The sequence below is a fragment of the Schistocerca piceifrons genome, chromosome 1 (genome assembly GCF_021461385.2).
Source record: "Schistocerca piceifrons isolate TAMUIC-IGC-003096 chromosome 1, iqSchPice1.1, whole genome shotgun sequence".
Classification (NCBI taxonomy): domain Eukaryota; kingdom Metazoa; phylum Arthropoda; class Insecta; order Orthoptera; family Acrididae; genus Schistocerca; species Schistocerca piceifrons.
Window position 1 is genome coordinate 858639909 of NC_060138.1, and position 20583 is coordinate 858660491.

Here is a 20583-nt window from a genome sequence, read left to right on the forward strand (position 1 = left end):
ACTGTAGTCGAATTAAATCGGGTGATGCTGCGGGAATTAGATTAGGAAATGAGACACTTAAAGTAGTAAATGAGTTTTGCTATTTGGGGAGCAAAATAACTGATGATGGTCGAAGTAGAGAGAATATAAAATGTAGACTGGCAATGGCAAGGAAAGAGTTTCTGAAGAAGAGAAATTTGTTAACATAGAGTATAGATTTAAATGTCAGGAAGTCGTTTCTGAAACTATTTGTATGGAGTGTAGCCATGTATGGAAGTGAAACGTGGACGATAAATAGTTTAGACAAAAAGAGAATAGAAGCTTTCGAAATGTGGTGCTACAGAAGAATGCTGAAGATTGGATGGGTAGATCACATAACTAATGAGGAGGTATTGAATAGAATTGGAGAGAAGAGAAATTTGTGGCGCATCTTGACTAGAAGAAGGGATCGGTTGGTAGGGCATATTCTGAGGCATCAAGGGATCACCAATTTAGTATTGGAGGGCAGCGTGGAGGGTAAAAAACGTAGAGGGAGGCCAAGAGATGAATACACTAAACAGATTCAGAAGGATGTAGGTTGCAATAAGTACTGGGAGATGAAGCTTGCACAGGATAGAGTAGCATGGAGAGCTGCATCAAACCAGTCTCTGGACCGTTGACCACAACAACAACCACCCAACTTATCAAACCACTTTCATACTGCGCAATAAATACTCATCGTGTGAGGGGCCCCTTTACATTCGTCCCCATGGAAGAGGCCACTGACCATTTCCAGTGTTCTGGAGGTTGACCAGAGGTGTTAACGGAAAAAATTTTCAGCGCCATACTTTGGTTACTGAAGGTACTATTTTGCTGCAGCTAACCGCTACAGCGACTGGAAGTGACCGCCAGGTGTTAACCGACAACCGATACTGCCTGTCTTCGTATGTCGTTGGTACTGCCCACCGCAGTGGTGACACCGCTCATTCGTTGTTAATCTCTGTGAAACAAGTCGCACGAGAGTTTACAGCACGGATTCTAACTCTATTTAAGCCTTTCTTCTTAGAAAAGGGAATTATATTTATAGTAACACAATCTTGTAGGTAAGTGAAACGTGGACGATAAACAGTTCAGACAACAAGAGAGTAGAAGTTTTTGAAATGTGCTGCTGCAAAAGAATGCTGGAGATTCGATTTTTAGATCGAATAACTAATGAAGAGGCAGTGAATTAATGAGAGAGAAAAGAGCATTACTGCATAACATGGCTAAAAGAAGGGGTCGAAGTATACCTTGAGGCATCAAGCAAACGCTAATTTTGTTAGCGAGGGAAGCGTGAGGAAGGTGAGGAGTAACAGTCGTAGAGGGAGATTAATGCATGATTACAATGAGAAGTTTCAGATGGATATAGGTTGAAACATTTACGCTGAGATGAAAACCCTTACATAGTATTGAATGACATGGAGCGCTGCATTAAACCAGTCATGAGCTTGAATACAGCAACAACAGAATCTAACTCGAAATAGGATACTCCAAGCTCGGGAAATATATCTTCTTCCACAAATTATACTTTACGAGCACATTTTTGAACTCTTCGTGCTTGTAGTCATACAGAACAGGATAACTATACACGTACTCCAATGGCCACTCGTCGTAGTTACCGTCAAGGCCTTTCTCAGAGATTACAACAAATATTGCGAAACGCGCCGTTTCTAGCACGCCCAGCATTCGCAACCTGACCGCGACTTCTCCTTCAGCGGTAGAACCGCAGCACTGCGAGAGCAGACCGATGACGTCACGACCGTTGACTGCCAAGCGACAATTGGTCCATTGTTTTGCCTGGCACCGGTAGTATACTGCCAGCCGCTACGGCGAGCAGTTACCAGCAAAATAATACCTTTAAAAATTCTAAAAAGCAGAAAGGGAGAGGTTGTGGCAAACAATCGATCGCCATACTGCATCCTCCTCCTGGGTGAAATGCAACACGTCATTGCAGTGCTTTGGAGTCAAGGCGTATATGCTAATTATGGTGATCCGTCCGTTGTATAGTAACTATAGCCTTAGAGATCTCTTTGTACTATTAGAGAGGAATAGGCAATATATTGCCCCCCGGCTTTTCATATCTTCCTTTCTCTCACTTTCTCATCAGCAGTTACGTATCATTGCACAAAGTCATTTACACTTGACAGTTATACAACACATTATGAAGAAAAAGTATAAATGGTTGTGAACAAATAATAATAATAATCAAACTTTCTAATTGTAACTGCTGAAAGGGTCGGGGTCTTGCAACAGTCATCTGGCCTCAAATATTTAATTTATTTTAACTTGTATTTTCCATGGTCGTACATTTTCGTAATCGATTGTTTAGCTTTTCGTTTGTATTCTAATTTTCACTTGAAAATCGTCCGCCCCCGGTAGCGGAGTGGTCGGCGTGACAGACTGTCAATCCTAAGGGCTCGGGTTCGATTCCCGGCTGGGTCGGAGATTTTCTCCGCTCAGGGACTGGGTGTTGTGTTGTCCTAATCATCCCCAGCGACGCGCAGGTCGACGAAGCTGTTGTGACTTGGCAAGACAGCCAAGCCACTAGAGGAGGAAGTGACAGACTGTCAATCCTAAGGGCTCGGGTTCGATTCCCGGCTGGGTCGGAGATTTTCTCCGCTCAGGGACTGGGTGTTGTGTTGTCCTAATCATCCCCAGCGACGCGCAGGTCGACGAAGCTGTTGTGACTTGGCAAGACAGCCAAGCCACTAGAGGAGGAAGCCGAAAGGCACGCGTTTAAGCTCACACATGCTGGCGTGAGGTTTGGAACAGGTAAGGGAATTTATAGTAGCAAAGAACGTACGTAGCTGCGGGAATACTTAACTTTAATCCATAATTGGTGAACATCGGTCTGACGGTACATGCATCACAAGATAAATAGCAAATGATACTGGTGCCTTGCTAGGTCGTAGCAAATGACGTAGCTGAAGGCTATGCTAACTATCGTCTCGGCAAATGAGAGCGTAATTTGTCAGTGAACCATTGCTAGCAAAGTCGGCCGTACAATTGGGGCGAGTGCTAGGAAGTCTCTCTAGACCTGCCGTGTGGCGGCGCTCGGTCTGCAATCACTGATAGTGGCGACGTATACTAGCGGACCGCGGCCGATTTAAAGGCTACCACCTAGCAAGTGTGGTGTCTGGTGGTGACACCACAGAAGTGGCGTCAATTCAAAAGACCTGCACCAGGCGAACGGTCTACCCTACGGGAGGCCCTAGCCACACGACATTTCATTTACTTGAAAATCGAAGTCTGCATGGATTAAAAATTACATTCTAAATTATATGTCGGTCATTTCAAAGTAACTGCGCTTTAGAGCTGTTGCTGAATCGAAGCTCCAACCCATTAACTCCACTATAGGTTCAATCTTACTTTGTTTCTCGTTATTCCTTTCCCTCGTTTCTGTTCCTTCGTTTACTCCTTTCCCGTACATATGCTGTAAAATGTATTATTCCACCAGGTATCCCATCTGCTTTTATCCTTGCGTGTCTGTACCAGCTTGCAACTATAAACGAAATTTTCTAAAACTCTGAATTATTAATGTGTGATAACCTTGCAAATTATATACTTTTACGAATTCTTTGGGACTCACTGAGAATAAATTGCAAGTTTGTGTTGTGCTGTTACTAATAATATGCTGTGATGTTGCTATTTGTGCAGTACAAGACCAATAATAAACACTAAAAATAAGATCGCTTGGAGTCGACTAAATTCAAGTAGAAACACGAACACGCACAAAGTGAGTAATATACAGAGCAAATAATTTCTCCACAGAGAAATTTTTTCTGCGTGAATTAATTCCAAGAATACTATTAATAATAATATTAATAATGACAATTCATCCTCTGATCATTTTGTGCAATTGTACGCAGAAGTCACCTAGAGAAATGTATACGGAATGTTGGTAATATAAGGTGGAAATCTGTTCAAAGGACTACTTCATAAAAGTAGTGTGCCTAATGCGGAATAATCTGAGTTTTACACGCAGCTATTAATTCTGGCGTTTCCGTGACGGCAAAGCCTTCACCAATAGTGCCTAAACTATTATCAATAAAAAGGAGTATATGCTGTACGTTTTCCAATTATTATTCTGTTTATTAACAGCCGAGAAAATGTAAGAGTCGTTATTGTTTAGGAGCGCTCGTCTTCGTGATCATCAGCGCAAATCTAATAAACATAGTATTAACAGTATCACTGAGGTCGCAAATAGACTGAAAGTATTAGTTACTGATATTTATTTTTAGTTATAACTTTTATATAAATCAAAATTGCAGCCATGGCTGGCATAGATACTTTATTTACGTCTGTGTAATACACAATTTCATCAAAATACCCAACAATTTATGTTAAAATCTCACTAAATAGTAAACTAAAGAAGAGAGCGTCTTTCTACAACAGAAGACGTTAAACTTACAACACTATCTGCTTCAAACGGGAGTGACGTAACAAGCACTTCATCTTACGCATGCGCATAGCCGGCTATCCCCTTCTCAAACGGCTAAATGTTTGTGACAATGTCCTCTTAGGTTCCTGCCTAACAAAACCCTCGGAAATGGACGGCCAAATATTTGTGACAAGCGAGGAATTACGTCATTGCTGCTAGTTTCACTCGGTTCCTCCCTAACCCTACACCCGGAAATCGTCAAATTCGAAAATAGTCAAATATTTATTTTATTCTTCGTTTTATAATCAGACGGGAATATAAATAACATAGAATACTGCAGAAAATGCTTGTATTACGATCGTAAGGAAGTATCAGAATGCGCTTACAACGCTAAGGTGAAAATAAGTAATAATAAAAAAGTGCCATTGCGACGCGAACCTACTTCCGTCCTCTATGTAATCCATGACTTTATCCTTTACGCTACGCCATACTCATACTATTTCTGTTTTCTTAAGTCATATCTATCATAATATCTCTTGAACGATTATGTCGTTCATACATCATTAACAGACATTTAATGATAAGAGTAACATGTTTGTGATAAATCTTCACTGAACCACTGCCTTGAAACGGAATACTGCAAGTTATAATACAAAACATCTAAATGTGCCAAAATAAATATGGTGTCTGCCACGCTGAGTCATTTTCGTTTGGAGCAGATTCATGTTATAGGTTTAACGTCTTCATCTGAAGACTGCAATAAACAACGTTAACTCCTAGCATAACTAATTATTGATCACATTAAGATCTCTCTGGCCGCTGTGTTGACAAGAAGTGATGTTCTGTGTTGTAGACTTTGCTGCAGGAGTAATGTTCTTTACAGGTGCAAAAGAGCGGCTGTGGGCCAAGATACCAACATATCCGTATGACCGCGATCGGGATCGTGGGGCATGGCCTACCCCACACCCCACAGCGCCGCCAACACAGCCGCCGCCGCCCCCACCGCCCCCACCACCCCCAACACAGCCACCCACACCGCCCCCGACGCCACCCACGCGTCCAACGCGGCCTCCCTGGAGACCGCCGAAGTCGCCCAAGCACGACAAGCCGCGTCATCGCCAACCACCGCCTCCGCCTCCTACGTACCGCCCCCGCACGCGGCCACCACCCCCCACACTCCCGCCGCCGCGGCCATCGCCTGCCGAGCCGCGAACGGAAAGGCCCCAAGAAGTCAAGCCAGATACGTGCAACACCAACTATGATGCCATCTCCGTCATTCGCAGGGAGGTGTTCATCTTCAAGGACAAGGTACCGTACGTCCACATTTTGCTTTGAGGAGGTTTTGTCTGAACTTGTGCCATGATGCCGTCTGTTATCTTTTGCAAATGAGCCCCTTCCTCTTTTTGTTCTTAGTGATGTGCTATTATTTTCATAATCTGTTGCTCATTATCAAAAGTTTCATTCCAGTTACAAAATTGCACATGTACTGTAAGATTAATTATACCAGTAATAAAAGAGGGTGGCTGTTATGTTCATCACCATTTTTTAACTTGGCTAAATAAACAGGATTACTGCCCTTTCAAATCCTGCTAATTTTTACTTTAGGGCAATAATTTTGCAGAACTTCAGGAAGAAGAAAGGTAGATTAGAGAGTATCACCTTGTCATTACAGACAGAGCACAAGCTCCAGATGGGAAAGGAAATGGAAGGGAACATCCTTTTCCAAGGAAACAATCCCAGAATTTTTCTCGTATGATTTTTGTAAAATTTGGAAAATCTAAATTTGAATGACCAGACAAGAATTTGGACCATCGTTTTCCTGAATGCAAGGCCAGTCCCTTACATACTGCACTACCTTGAACTTGAGTATCGGAAGGCTCATTAATGTGGTTGAAAGAGGAGTAAAAAGATCTAATGGGATATATAATAGCCTTATCGAAAATATGACAAAACATAAAGATTGAATAGATTTAAAATTGAGGAGTGGAATTGAGGATCAACAGGGAGGAATTTCCCATGTACAGTAAGGTAGAATAAAAATAGTTTTACAGATTTTGACTTCACCAGTTCATACACGGCTGGTGATGTTCTAAGTTACATGTGTCTTTTGTTTTAAGTATTAGATAAAAAAGAATTAGAGTGTGCACAGTATCGATCCTTTCTGAGGTTAATTTCATACCGAAGACACAGTCTGTCATTGTAACCCTTTGGGGAGATGCAAGCTGTAACACTTTAGCCCCTCCACAAATCAAAGGCTGTGGCAAGGTCACATAATATACCAAACATGCCAACAGGATCTGTTACATGTTCCTGGTGCACTTTTCATATTAACTCTCCATAAAAATCTCAAGTTTCAAGAATTTCCAATTTTGCCTGCTCCACCCTCCCCCCCCCCCCCCCCCCCACCACCCCTCTTGCCATTTCCAAATATAACTTATCTTAATGCCTTGGATTTTCATAATATTAAAACAAAATACATGACATGATTTAATATAATAATAGCAATTTCTTTAAATAAGTGGTCAGTACAGGGCATTTGCTTTGCCTCACAGCTCCCGTCTCCCAGTTGAGTCCACACTTGATAATATGGGATTTATTCCTATGCAGTGTTTTGTCATCGAATGGTTACGCCAACAGGATAATTTTTCTTGTTCAGCTGCACCAGGACTTCATTTGTAAGATCTAATATGGCTTTGCCTGTGGATAATCCTTTACAAATGCCAAACTGAGGCAGGCTGCTCTGAAAAATGAGTCAGTACCCTATCATAGGCCTCTTCCTCATAAACATTTGAAAAGATTTGGTTTTTAGTTAGAAGTGATTTGTAAGTATACAATTTAACAGAAGGGTGCTACTTCAACTCTGACAGGAAATACACCCTCAGTCATTGATTGATTACAAAGATAGTGAAAGGGTAGTCTTATTAAGCCATCATTAGATTTTAATGTTGTAGTTTAATGGCAAATACAATGAAGCCTGTTTGAAACATTAAGTTTAACATATTGGTAGGAATAAATTTGGACATTTATTGTTTGACATAACATGAGACACCAAAGCAAATATAATAATAAAGGTTTCTCATTTTCAGTATTTCTGGAGAATTGGTGATAGAGGTCTTGAGGAAGGTTATCCAGCAGAAATTCAGAGATTTTGGTACAGCCTGCCAAGGAACTTCACCCATGTGGATGCTGTTTATGAGAGGCTTGACAAGAAAATTGTTTTCTTCATTGGTAATCAACTGTACTTCAATAGCTTGAGCTAATATGTTTCAAATCTAAAAGAAGGAGCTACAATATAAACAGTTCAAAAATTTCGCAAGGAAAACATGCTCTCTATTTATATCCTCATAAATGTTTTCCTTCATTTTTATTGGTTTTCCTTTAAAACTGCTGCCAGTTATCTCTTTGTTTCAAAATTTAATTTCCCTCATTTATTTTTTTATTATTTCTATTGCCGTGCTGGATTAGCCGAGCGGTCTATGGCGCTACAGTCATGGACTGTGCGGCCGGTCCCGGCGGAGGTTAGAGTCCTCCCTCGGGCATGGTTGTGTGTGTTTGTCCTTAGGATAATTTAGGTTAAGTAGTGTGTAAGCTTAGGTACTGATGACTTTAACAGTTAAGTCCCATAAGATTTCACACACATTAATTAATTCTATTGGCTTAATCTATTTTACAGTTTATAAACAAATCTCATAAGATATACAGAAACTGAATCCTCGTTGCAGAGTTTTGTTTTTTTCTTGTTTTTTCTTGTTCCACAACAGTAAAGCAGATAAACTACTGTACAAGCAATATTGCCAAGCAGTTGTAATGCCCAGTGATTAAACTAGTGTATTGATCACAGTGTTATACTGAAGTGCACAGCAAGTAAAACATAAATGTCCTTGCAGTCTAGCACTGACAATCTGTTTAAGGTCTGATGACATCCCAGCCAAACTTTTCTGTTCATTTATCTTAAACACAGCAATTACCTCATGAAGGTTATGAAGAGTCAGCTGTTCCAGCGAAATGTGTTTTTGTATAGAAATTAGTCAAGAGCATTTTACTGATTTATTTATTTATTTTTTGCAGGAAGGCAGTACTTTGTATATGATGCAAACACACTAATGCATGGCTACCCAAGGCCTTTAACAGACCTTGGTCTGCCAGAAACTTTGGACAGGGTGGATGCTGCAATGGTTTGGGGACACAATAAGAAAACTTACTTTTACAGTGGCACCATGTATTGGAGATTTGATGAAGATGTTGGCAAGGTGGAACTTGACTACCCACGGGACATGTCCATGTGGCGTGGTGTTGGTTACAATGTGGATGCTGTTTTCCAGTGGAAAGATGGTGAGAGACTATTGTTCATGACACACACTGATATTTGCAATTTTCTTTCTTGTACTCTTAGATACATGTGTTGTGACAAACTGATTAGATGAAAATCCTCTATTCATCAGATGCGAGAGCTGTGGTATGTGTATCTGAATTAGCAATTTATGTCTTCAACTTCAGGAAATAGGTTAGAAAGGAACAAGCAAGAGATCGTCCAAATTCAGCATGGACAGAAAAAACAAAAATGGCTCACATATTTCACAGCAGCTGTAGTGGGTGTTCGTGACAAAATCAAGACCAAGAAAATAATGGGAAACTTAATAATAAAATCCAACTGTCTTTTCAGCCATGTTTTTACTTTGCCACTGTACATTTCAAAGCATAGCCTCATTATCAGATTTTCATTGTGATGTCAACATGCCAAAAATGTGTACCTGTGAATGTGGCTGCTTATGGAAGTTACTTTGTTGTGCCTTATGCAATAAAAATGAGGAACAATCACAGATACATGTTTCTGGTATGTTGACACATCAAGATCCTTTGATAAGAATTGAAAGCCAGATGATGAATCTGTGCTTCAAAATGTACATTGCTGAAGAAAAAAATATTTATGAAAAAATGAGACATTTTATTATTAAGTTTTCCAAATACAACTGAAAGCCCAGAAAATAACCATGTATAATTCTTTCTATAGTTTTGACAGGTTTTTCTTTGGTGCAAGCCTGCACTTGTTAAAAAAAATAGCTTTCGCATGGACAGGGTTTAGCCGGTCACTTATTTAAGGGTTTCTTGATAGGCAGAAAGCAGCAGGTGGAGACTGACTACAAAAATCAAGACCTTTAAGTAATGCCCAACAGTATTATTGCTTGTCAGATGGTATTGGTTGCAGTCTCAGACTCTTTTAGATGATATAGTTATCTATGAGAAAGCTTTATGAGACTAGACGTGACAAAAGAAATTGCTTATAAAGCACTTTCCCTGTCTACATTGAATGTGTACATTGAGTGACAGGGGGCATGAATCATATGTTGAAGACAGCAGCATGAATAGTCACTAGAGTGTAACTGAAGTGCTGCAAAATGTTAACTGCCACACACAGAAAGTAAGATGCACAACATGTCACAAAAATCTACATAGATAATTTCACGAATTGATTTTTAGTGTAAAATTTCAGCCTTTGTTTGGTATATTACACGCAAATTGTATAAGGGCCACAAAATAAATTTACAAACATGCAAAAGAGGTATATAACCATACATTCATTCCATGCTCCAGCTGTGAATGGAATGAAGAAAAATTTTAGTAATGATCCAATAGCAAAAAATGTTACATGAGTTAAAAAGCGAAAGAAAAGAAAATCTCAAATGGAATGTGACAGTTTTTAGAAGTAGTTGAGAGTTTCAAGTATACAGTAATATGAAAGCAACAGAATAAGATGAATTAAAGAAAACTGTTTGATGTCTTTGAGAGAATGTTTGAACTTAGAATTAAAATTTAAGAGTGAAAGTTGAGAACAGAAGAGTATGAAGACAAAAAGCCCTTATATTGGGTTGACAGAAAATTAAGATAGTAGAAGTCACAATAATTAACAATACACAGAAAATTATTCAAGCATTCAAAGCTTTCTTAAAACATTTGAACAGTTTAAGATGTGAAGCAGAAAAGCAGTCAATAAGGAAACCGACACAGCAGAAGAAATGCCAGATGATGTCAACATTCAAGATATTAAGGAAAGTAATTGTTAAAACAGTAGGTGAAGTAATACAAAAGTAATAGCTTTGCAAGAAATAAGAAGGGCAATATAAAGCAATCATAAACTTACCAGCCTCATCTCTGTAGATTATAAGATATTCACCAAAATTAGCACCACTCACACTGAAACAACATTGGATTCTAATCACATGACTCCAGAAGTGGACATAGCACAATGGACCATTTGCAAGTTGTGAATGGAATTATACATGTAATTAAGAACATCTTTATTTGTAACTTACTGCACAGAGAATAACACAGAACTACTAACAGTTGACTTGGAAAACATGCACACAATGACATCTATAGACACCAAAGATATTACATGATAGTAAATTCTGAATCTCAATATTTCCCCGAAATTTTTACAGACAGTTATAAATTAAGAATTGAGCCTCAAGTTCATGGTTCTAGGATTTAAGTCCGTCATTCAACACATTTCTCGTGCTTTGGAGCAAGAAGAGCCTTTGTCAGTATGTCTGCCATCACATATTCTGTTGGCTGATATTCCAGTTTCAGCGGATACTCTTCTAGAGCCTGGCATATGAAGAGATACTTTATACAAATGGGCTTAATCTTTGATTGAAAAACTGGGTTAAGTTCTAACTTTCCGGCTGACTGATTGTCAGTGAACAGGTTGATGTATTGCAGTTCCCCTAAACATTGCTCCTTTGGGACTGTTGACAGCTGAATCACTTCTTTTGCTGCTTCAATGAGGCTCAAGTTCTCAGCTGTAACTAACAAAAGAGCAATGGCTCTCTGTTTGTGTGAACACCATGAGATTGCTTATCTGGATATAGTGAAGCTGCACTTGTATATTTCTTATCAGTATTAGATCTTCATTAGTCAGCATAAGTGAAACTGAACATTCCTTTCTTATTGTTGATGTACGACAGTTTCTTGTCTCTGGTTCCTGTGAGGTATTGAAGGATTCTCTTAGCCACTTACCACTGAATAAAAGTAAGGCTGTTCTCGTACTGTTTAGCTTATTGACCACATAGCATATATTGGGTAAAGTACCAGTGATGATGTACATCTTTCTCCAACCAGTACCATCTTCTGTATTTGTAACTGTTGCATAGAACTTGCTCCCAGTTGCCAATAGAGTCCTGCTTGACTTGTTGTCATTCACTCTGAGTAAGTTTAAAACTTCTTTAATACAGACTCTTTGACACAGGTGTAATTTTGTCATCTGATTTATTTGCCTCGATCACCAGATAGTACTTTATGGCACCAAAATTCTTGATGTCATATCTGGCTGATAACTTACTTTATTACGTTATCTATGTAAACGAGTAGGAAGACTGGACACTTCCTTAAACTGTCTACAAACACACATGGATCTAAATTTGTGGGTTGGAATCGAATTGATGTTAGGGTTGCATTCAACTTAGCGTACCACTGTCTACCAGCTTGCCACAGCCCATAAATAGCTTTTCTAAGTTTACACATCTTATCACTGGGCTTCAATGTTTGGAGCATGTCACTTGCCTTCTTGACTGTATGTTTACCTTTCTCCACATTGTTCATATTTTGTAAGAATTCAACAAGTGAGACCAGCTGATCCATCAATACTTTTGTCTCAATTTCACCATTGAAAAATGCAGTGGTGATATCCAATTGTCAAATTCACTGACAAATCCATGAGTAGTCTAAATGATTAGATTCTTGCAATTGGAGATAATGTTTCCACAAAGTCAGGTCGAGGCCATTAGGTGAATCCTCATGCAGCTATTCTTGTTTTTTGTCTCTTAGCAAAAATCCATCAATTCTGTATGTGTTCCTCAGAATGATCCCATACAGTCTACCCTTTAATTTGTTAGCCTGCCTACAATGTCCCACATGTCATTTTTCATCAGTAACCTGATTTCATCATATATTTCCCCAGACCACATTGGAACACATAATTTATCATTGACACTGACCCCTTGCATTCAAAATGAAGTTAGCATCGTGAAGTCAAACATCTGATGAGGCTACACCTGGCACAAATATTTGAGTTCATGTGATGCTTGAAGAATTATTGTCTTTATCAGATGAGAAGTCAACAACTGGATTGAATTCTTGGCCTGTAGTAACTGGATGCTCATCTTCTTCAAAACCATAGCATGATTCATAGTCTGACAATGGCTCTCATTCAATGCTTGTTTTACCATTGAAATTTTCTCTCATGAAATTCATGCTTCCTCTTTGGTGATGATCTGGTTCATTTTCATGTAAATCCACATAAGTTTATCCACAACCTGTGTCACTGAGATGAGGCTGGATTTGAGTTCTGGCATGTACAAAATGTTTTTAAGCATTATGGAGCTGGTGCCACTGACTGCGATTGTGATCCATATCTCACCTTTAGCTGTTACTTGTGTAGCACTGTCATCTGCAAGCATCAAATCCTCTTGCATTTTTGTCACATTTGCGAACACTTTTGGATTGTTGCACATGTGTGAAGTACAAACACTTTATATGCACCAAAAAATGTCGGAATCATAAAACTTCGGAACAGGTTCAGTCATCTCTATGAATGAACCTGCTCTGAAGATTAGTGACTCAAACTGCAATGAGATTCTTGACAGCATTTACGTAGTTTCTTCTTGAAAAAGGAGTCATCTTCTTTGTGTTCTTTCTTGTTAACAAGCTGCATTTGCACTCTGATTTTGTTCCTTTTGTGTTTTCGTTTTGATTTTCGTTCTGATTCATCACTGTCAGGCAACAGCACTTTTTGCCTTGTTTGTGAAACATTTATCAGATTTAATGAACATTGCCGCACTCATACTTTCACTGTCTTTGTGACTCTTTGCATTCTGTTCATTCAAGATTTTTATATTTAGCGTTTCAACATCTGGTAGGCTGTCATGAGATTCAGCAGGACATCTAAAATTGTTGTAGCTATCTGGAAGACTATAGAGCAGCAAGGGTTTTAAAACCTTGATTTTCAAAGAAACTCTGGAAAGATAATGCTCATGCATATTGTAAATGCTACTGGCATCACAAACCACAGATAACTGACATCACAAGTTATTGATTGTGAAATTAATAATCAGTGAGTGAGGTAGCATAAACTGGTCCCTCTGTTTTTTTGAAAAGGGAAAGAGCAGGATTCCCCGCAGGATTTAAACAAAAACCTCTATCTTTATTTATAAGGTTACTTGCTAACTGAATTTAAATAGCCTTCTTAACAATACTCTGCCAAAGCTGGAAGAGAGTGACAGAATCTTCCTGTTGTTATATTCCATAGGATGACCTGTGCCAAGACAGTGTTCTGCAGGGATGGTTTTTGTTTAAGTTCTGCAAGGAATTATGCTCTCTGCCTTCTCAAAAAACAGAGGGACAGATTTCATCCTACCTCACCTACTGATTATTAATTTCACTATCGATAACTTCTGACACGAGTCATCTTTGGTTTGTGATGGTGCTAATATTTACAGTGTGTTTGAGTGTTTCTTTCTGGAGTTTCTTTGAAAACCCACTTTTAAATTTCCTTTCACAGCACTTACTTGCAGCAGTTCTGCTTTGAAAATAGCAGGTTAACTCCTCTCAAAATGGCAGTCGGTGTCGACATAAACTGGCTGCATTATGTAAGTTATTTGAATATTGTATGAGCTGGGAGAAATTAATGTCTCACACCATTTATGTTGACATCCATTGATTGCAACTATTCCACAGCATCTAAGAATTCAGTAAGACGTTCTGTCACCTCATCACTACACTGCATTTTCTGAAGCAGAAGGTATTTGAATGACATTACTTTGGATGCATGTATTGATTAGAGTTTAAGCCATACCTGACATGATACAGTGCAGTTCTTTACTTGCTTCAGCTCGGTGGTATTGATGGATAAAATAGTCTACTTTTGCTTTTCTGTCTGTTGCTAATCATGCTTTGTATTTAGCTTCTGCAGCAGAAAGCAGTTTGCATTTACTAGATGCTGCATGTTCCGGTATGTCTCTAGTTGTGTGTCCCCAAGTGCCAGTTTTGATGAGCAGTGCTTGGACTTGTATTCTCCATTTGTCAGAATCATTGTGTGGAAAAGTTTCTAGTCGAATTCCATGCAAAGCAGTTATATATAGCGTTATTTTATGTTAACGAACTTGTATTCCCATGGTTTTCAGGCTAGGAATTTAAGTTTTTGTCTAATTGAAAAATATTGTTTTTGCTCCCCGTAACCTGTTGTGATGTAATTTAATTATACAGGCATGGCACATAATTACAAAACAACTTTATTCATAACTCACTGTATGGAGAATAAAATAACACTACTAATAATTGACTTGAAAAACATGCACATAATGATGTCTGCACACACCAGACATGGCAGTAAAATTTGAATCTCAACACGATAGAGTGATGAATATGAATTGCTAGTTGTTGGGCAATTCATAGATTTTCAGGGGAGTTTAGATTTACTGTTAGTTTTAATGAAATCTATTCTGAGAGTCTTTGAGCATAAAGCACTGATACACCCCATTTTAGTATACTGAATAATATACACATAATTGCTTTACACTTTATTAGGATGTTGAGAAATTCACTACCATAACTGTAAGAAGAGCCAGGCAAGGACACTCCATATCACAAAAACCGTCCTCAATACTTTCAGAGGAAATACATAAGCGTGGTAAATGAAGACATAATATGAGTCAATAGAACACCCATGACCCATTTTCTTTTTGATGGCCACAATGTTCTGTTTCCCTCCAATACAAAAAACTTCAACAATGAGTAGAGAACCTTTATGGAGCAACGTGGAAAGTGAGCTTCAAATTAAATTACAACAAACTTAAAAGGTGTAGCCAACATAGGAAAAAGAAATTAGTTGAAGAGTCCCTTTCACCCTGGGTTCTGAGCGACCTGCCCTTTTTAAACTTCCCCAACCTATCCCTCTCTCAACCATTAGTAAGACATTCTAGTTAGGAAGCTGGGGGTAGTGTATGTACTTCTGTGCATGTCTATCGACATTATTGGTATTTCATCTACTGAAGGTATTATTTAACTTAAACTACAGTTTTAAGATAAGTGCTTCTCGGAAAATGACCTCCTATGTTCTATCTGTTTTATTTGGCAGGAAAAACATACTTCTTTAAAGGAAAAGGTTTCTGGAAGTTCAACGACCAATACATGCGTGTGGAGAGTGAGAAGCCAATGCAGTCATCAGTATTCTGGATGGGCTGCCCACCAGGCATTGAGGGTGAAGTTACAGGCTCAGATGGAGAGACAAATGAAATAGATGAGCTGGACCATCATGCAGAAGCAGAAGTTGGTTCTGAAGCAACAAGCTTTTTTAATGGCTCTATTACAGTTCTTTTAACAATAGCCCTCCTATGTTTTCAAGTATTGTGAGATTCATCTTGTCAGGGTAAACTTTTCCATGTGCAAAATAGCCTCACTCCTACACTTCAGGTAACAAGTGATGTCTCCAAAAGTATAAATTTAAAACTTTGTAAGGACATGCAGTGATTTGTTTTTCATTTTGGGAGACTTCAGAACCACGCGTTTTTTTTTTACTTACTTACTAGAGCATCCACATCACAATTAATTACTCTGAATTGTAATTATTGTAATTTGTAACACCCATAAACTGCCAATATCAAATGAGTGCATGGAGTGAGTTAATTTAGAAGTACTATTCTTGCTGTCATGTTTGTGGTTCATCTTGGAATTCAAAATCTTGTGTGTGGGAGAGAACTGCTGACATATTGTATAAAGAAAGGACAGCATTATTTTACAAATATGAAAGATCTCTGACATTTCACATTCTGCGAAATGTATTCACCCATTTGCTGATGTCTACATTAGATGTCAAATGGGAGCATGTAAAAATTGTACTAAAATTTTTTAGTGGAGATAAGCAGCATCCATTTATATTTTCATGTTGCGAGATTGTAAATAAAATTGTACTTTAAAGATGTACATTTGGGGTGCTAAGGCTGGCTTTACACCTTACTATGTGTGTTTTCTTGGAATTTCAGTGTAATACAGTTGTGTTTTATTATTATTATGCCATCTGTTTAAAACAAAAGTGACTGATCAAATTATGGACCATAGCTTGTTCCATAAGTTGTGAAAGAAAATACTACAAATGGATATAACACACTTTCATTTACAAAACATTCCCTATCCACAAACATGTCCAACTACTTTTGTATATATCTGTAGTTGGTTAAAAATTTACGGTGATAACTGTAATGGGGTTGGTGGAGCAGTCTACCAACAGCATTTATTTCCCTCCCACTGTATTTTCATATTGTGTGTGCCTGGGAACCCTATGCAGTGAAAACATTAGTAAATATGTCTGCATATCGTAATTCACAGAAGTAACTAAATTAAATTTCACTATGAGTAATGACCTCTTGATTGCCATATCTCATGTAGACATCAATTTATTACCCTGAAAACCAAGACACTTATCATAAATGATTCACTGCCATTTTTGTCTATGTGTATGAATGAGGCAGTAGCATTCTTATTTATTAATAAGTTCTTAAGTTAGATTACAAGTTTTAACTGAGCTAGATGGCAATTCTCACTGCATAGAATGAAAACAGTTGCTCAACCAGTTATTAGTGCTCCACTCAAATTAGCCACTGAAAGTCATTGTTGAAAATTCTTGATGTTCAGAGAATAAATATTTTTTGTTCAAAGTGAGATTCAATCTGTGCTATAATAATGTAAAATAAATAAGATACCGTTTCATATTATCAATAAATTAGTTATAGTTCTAGATTTAGCTATGTGCTCATGAGTGATTCATACATTTCCTGTCGGTTGCAAAATAGGTTACTTACTGATTTCAACAATGTCTCAGAATCCAGTGTCCTATTCAGTTTAAGTAAAACTTTTTGATGAACAAGAAGAATACCAGACCCTTTTTTCACTTTTTTTTTGGGGGGGGGGGTGTCTATATTCATTAATGGAGGAACACACTGAATTGACCCTTTTCACAAAGTTGTTTTTGGTGTATCTGTTTCATTGGAGAACATTACTTTTGTGTGCTATCTCATAGTTTAAGAGTATAAACCACAGTTCATTTGTATGAAGCAACAAGTAATGTATTTTTGATCAGGAAAAGTATTCTTCAAAATGTGGCGCAATTTATACCTTTGACCATTTGGTATTTTGCTAAACTTAATTTCTTCGTCTAAACCTACAGACTAGATGTGTAAAATAGGCCTTTGTTTATAGTCACTCATTTTACTGGAAACTGTTTTTTACATGCCAGCACAGTGAAGACTGTTTTAACTTTCCCTCATACGGACACTGATTTCAGGGAAAAATATTTGAAAAGAGCACTCATAACTGTAACAGTATTTAAAAATTGGAAAGAAACTGAAATAATCTTAGGAGAAATTTGTATATGCATTTTATTCTTGAGACAGAATCATTTGTGCCTTAAGCTTTTACACAATTTGCTGTTTTTCCAGCCTATTTTTTATGTAAGAAACAGAAAAAAGTAAGAGCAGATATTCGATGCTTTTGATCACTTACAGAAAGACTGAGATGTATATTTATTTATTGCTAAACTCTTTACAATTTTAAAATTTTTAATAAATGTTATTTTGTGAATAAACTGTTAAGAGTATTACTTGTAAAATTTTTTAACCACAAAAGTTATTTAACAAGCTTGTTTGAATTAAGTGGTTCAAAATGTTGGCACTATATTATGGATGAAATTGTTAAACTGGACAGCACGTTAAGACCATTATTGAATTTATAAACTTTTGAAGTCAAGTAGAATGCCTTTATATGTAAGAGAAATGAAGAAGACAGAGACAATAATGTATAAAATTTACAGGCATTCTCTTCATGCTTATATTTTACAATGGAATACTAAAAGAGGGAAATTAATTTCCTCTTAAGGATAGGGAAAATGAGTTTCTAAAGACAGTTTTATTTGGTTCATGCTTTTCAGAATCAACTACCAGTTTGTGCTTATATCTCTAGTGACTGTATTCCATTTGGATTTATAGGAATTAGAGCTACTTGGCTGTACAAAACGTTCTGTGTAAATCTGAAATCAGTGCCATAAGGAAATTCGACTTTGCATGTGGGTAAACGAAACATATTAACTAAATATGTGCCATTTTTGTCTCATGAAAAACTGTTTGTTTTCAGTTTCAATAATATACATGATCATTTTTACACAAGAGAAGTAATTATATTGGCTGTGTGTAAATGGAAAGATTGTAACTATTTAGTTTGTAATTACTGTGATATTTATTATTTTATGGAAGTGTAAAAACTGTATGTAAAGATGTGCATATTTCAGAACCTGAATAAACTGAAACCTGTTATGAATTACTTATTTTACTTGTATAATAGAAATTTCATGATGTAAAAGAATTAAATGCAGTTTTCCCAAGTATCCTTGCAGCATATGCTGATTGAGTCAGTCACATTGGAGATATTGCTGCTGCAAGAAGGGGCAGTGATGTGACTAAATTTTGGTCTCTGTATACTCCCACTTCCAAGAGTTGTAATGCCTAGCTAAACAGCTGAAATATTTCTATTCTCAGTTTCAGTATTTCTGTGTTACAGAATGAACTGGAAGAAAAGACACCAGGTAACGTGCATGTACAGTAACAGATATTGGTTATCTTATTCCAGTAAAACTGAGGGTAAAGAAATTTGATAAATCTTTGGAAGTCAATGAGGAATATGTATAGTAATATCCCTTCATTTCATTCAACTGTTAAATGTTACAATTTCTTTTGGTATGAATAAGATCTTTAATTAGAGGCAGCACAGCAGATAGCAGGTCTGCAGCTATCAGGGAAGAAAATGTTGTGCCTTTTTGCAGCAGGTGCTTTGTGACGAATGACAACAAAAGATACTATGGTATCAAACATGATAGCAATGGTGTTCCATATTTGGAATGAACACCAGTCGAAGACACATGCAAATGATTGATGGGGTCCCAATCTGTTCTCCATTATTCAGAAATTCTGGCAGAACCTTAATTTAGAACTGAAATCTGTTAGATGGATGAATTAAATAATTGTGATTTTCCTGAATCACCTCCAATTATTACTGGATGAATGTCATGCAGGTAAATGCTACTGTGCAAGTCACTTATACTACAGACTTGATGGGATAGTTGGAGAAGGGGGGGCTATACATTAGAGAGAAGTTTGACTCTGGTCAAGGTGTTCTAGTCATAAAGCAATCGTTTGGAAGGACTACTGTTCAGCAAAGTAACTTCACAGAACCATCTGATTTGCTGCACAGCTCTTAAAAATTTATGTTTTCAATATTGAACAAATGTCTTGTTGGGTACAGATCTGAATGCATTTACAAATCCATAAAACTGTTAAATAACATCTTTTAGGCAAAGACATAAAGCACATTTTTGTTGGCACAAACATTATTGAGTACACTGGAATATTACATATCTTTCTTATTAATTTAACTCAATCCTTACACTCATGTCAAGTGCATTTGGACCTTAGTACATGTATGTAATATATAAAGTGTCTGAAATTTACTTCTTGTGGCTACAGGTTTAACATTTTTTATTCTTTTAGAATATACCAGACAAAATTTATTGCCCTGTCCCTTTCTTTGCATATAGTAAACATTTTAGAGCTTAAACAGATGTATGACAGCTGTGAGTGTATCAGACTTACTACAAACAAATTAAAAATATTAAGAATGACAAACATTAGCAACAGCTGCTGCGTACAGCTAACATGTTGATGAAAACTGACTCTACTAAACAAATTTATAAATTTGAATGCTCACTCTGGTAACTTCAGGATTTAAACATTAGAACCCAAAAATTTACTGATGCCAACTATGAAGCATCCAGAAACATTATGCGGGAGGCATGAACTGACTTAGTTCATATCATGCCCACCAGAGGACACTACCGTGACGTCGGTCAATGACACAAGACGTCACCGACCGCTTACGTCAAACACCTTTGGCTGCCACCTCCATACACACGCTGTACATAGTCTTCTGTACATATCCTAACTAAACTAACACCCACAACACGCATCTAACCTATCAGTTACCTAAGTACCTAATTCCATTTCAATTTTAATCGTATTCAACAAGTCAATTTACAATTTCAATATTCAATGACCAAATGAGAAGTTCCACATTTTCCCACTATCAGTGCGGTGTTCATTCATGACCTA

The 20583-nt window shown here is 37.6% G+C and overlaps 1 protein-coding gene across 2 annotated transcripts in view; it reads left to right on the top strand.

Annotated features, from left to right (window-relative positions):
* The window catches only part of LOC124715789 (matrix metalloproteinase-2-like), a 912762-nt gene extending 894023 nt beyond the window's left edge, over positions 1 to 18739 (top strand). For both annotated transcript variants that reach the window (XM_047243123.1, XM_047243122.1), the window contains exons 7-10: positions 5262 to 5686; positions 7465 to 7606; positions 8447 to 8710; positions 15510 to 18739. In XM_047243123.1, the coding sequence (XP_047099079.1) occupies positions 5262 to 5686; positions 7465 to 7606; positions 8447 to 8710; positions 15510 to 15784 (1106 nt within the window). In that variant the 3' untranslated portion in view covers positions 15785 to 18739. The remainder of the gene's footprint in view (positions 1 to 5261; positions 5687 to 7464; positions 7607 to 8446; positions 8711 to 15509) is intronic.
* The last annotated feature ends 1844 nt before the right edge of the window (positions 18740 to 20583 follow it).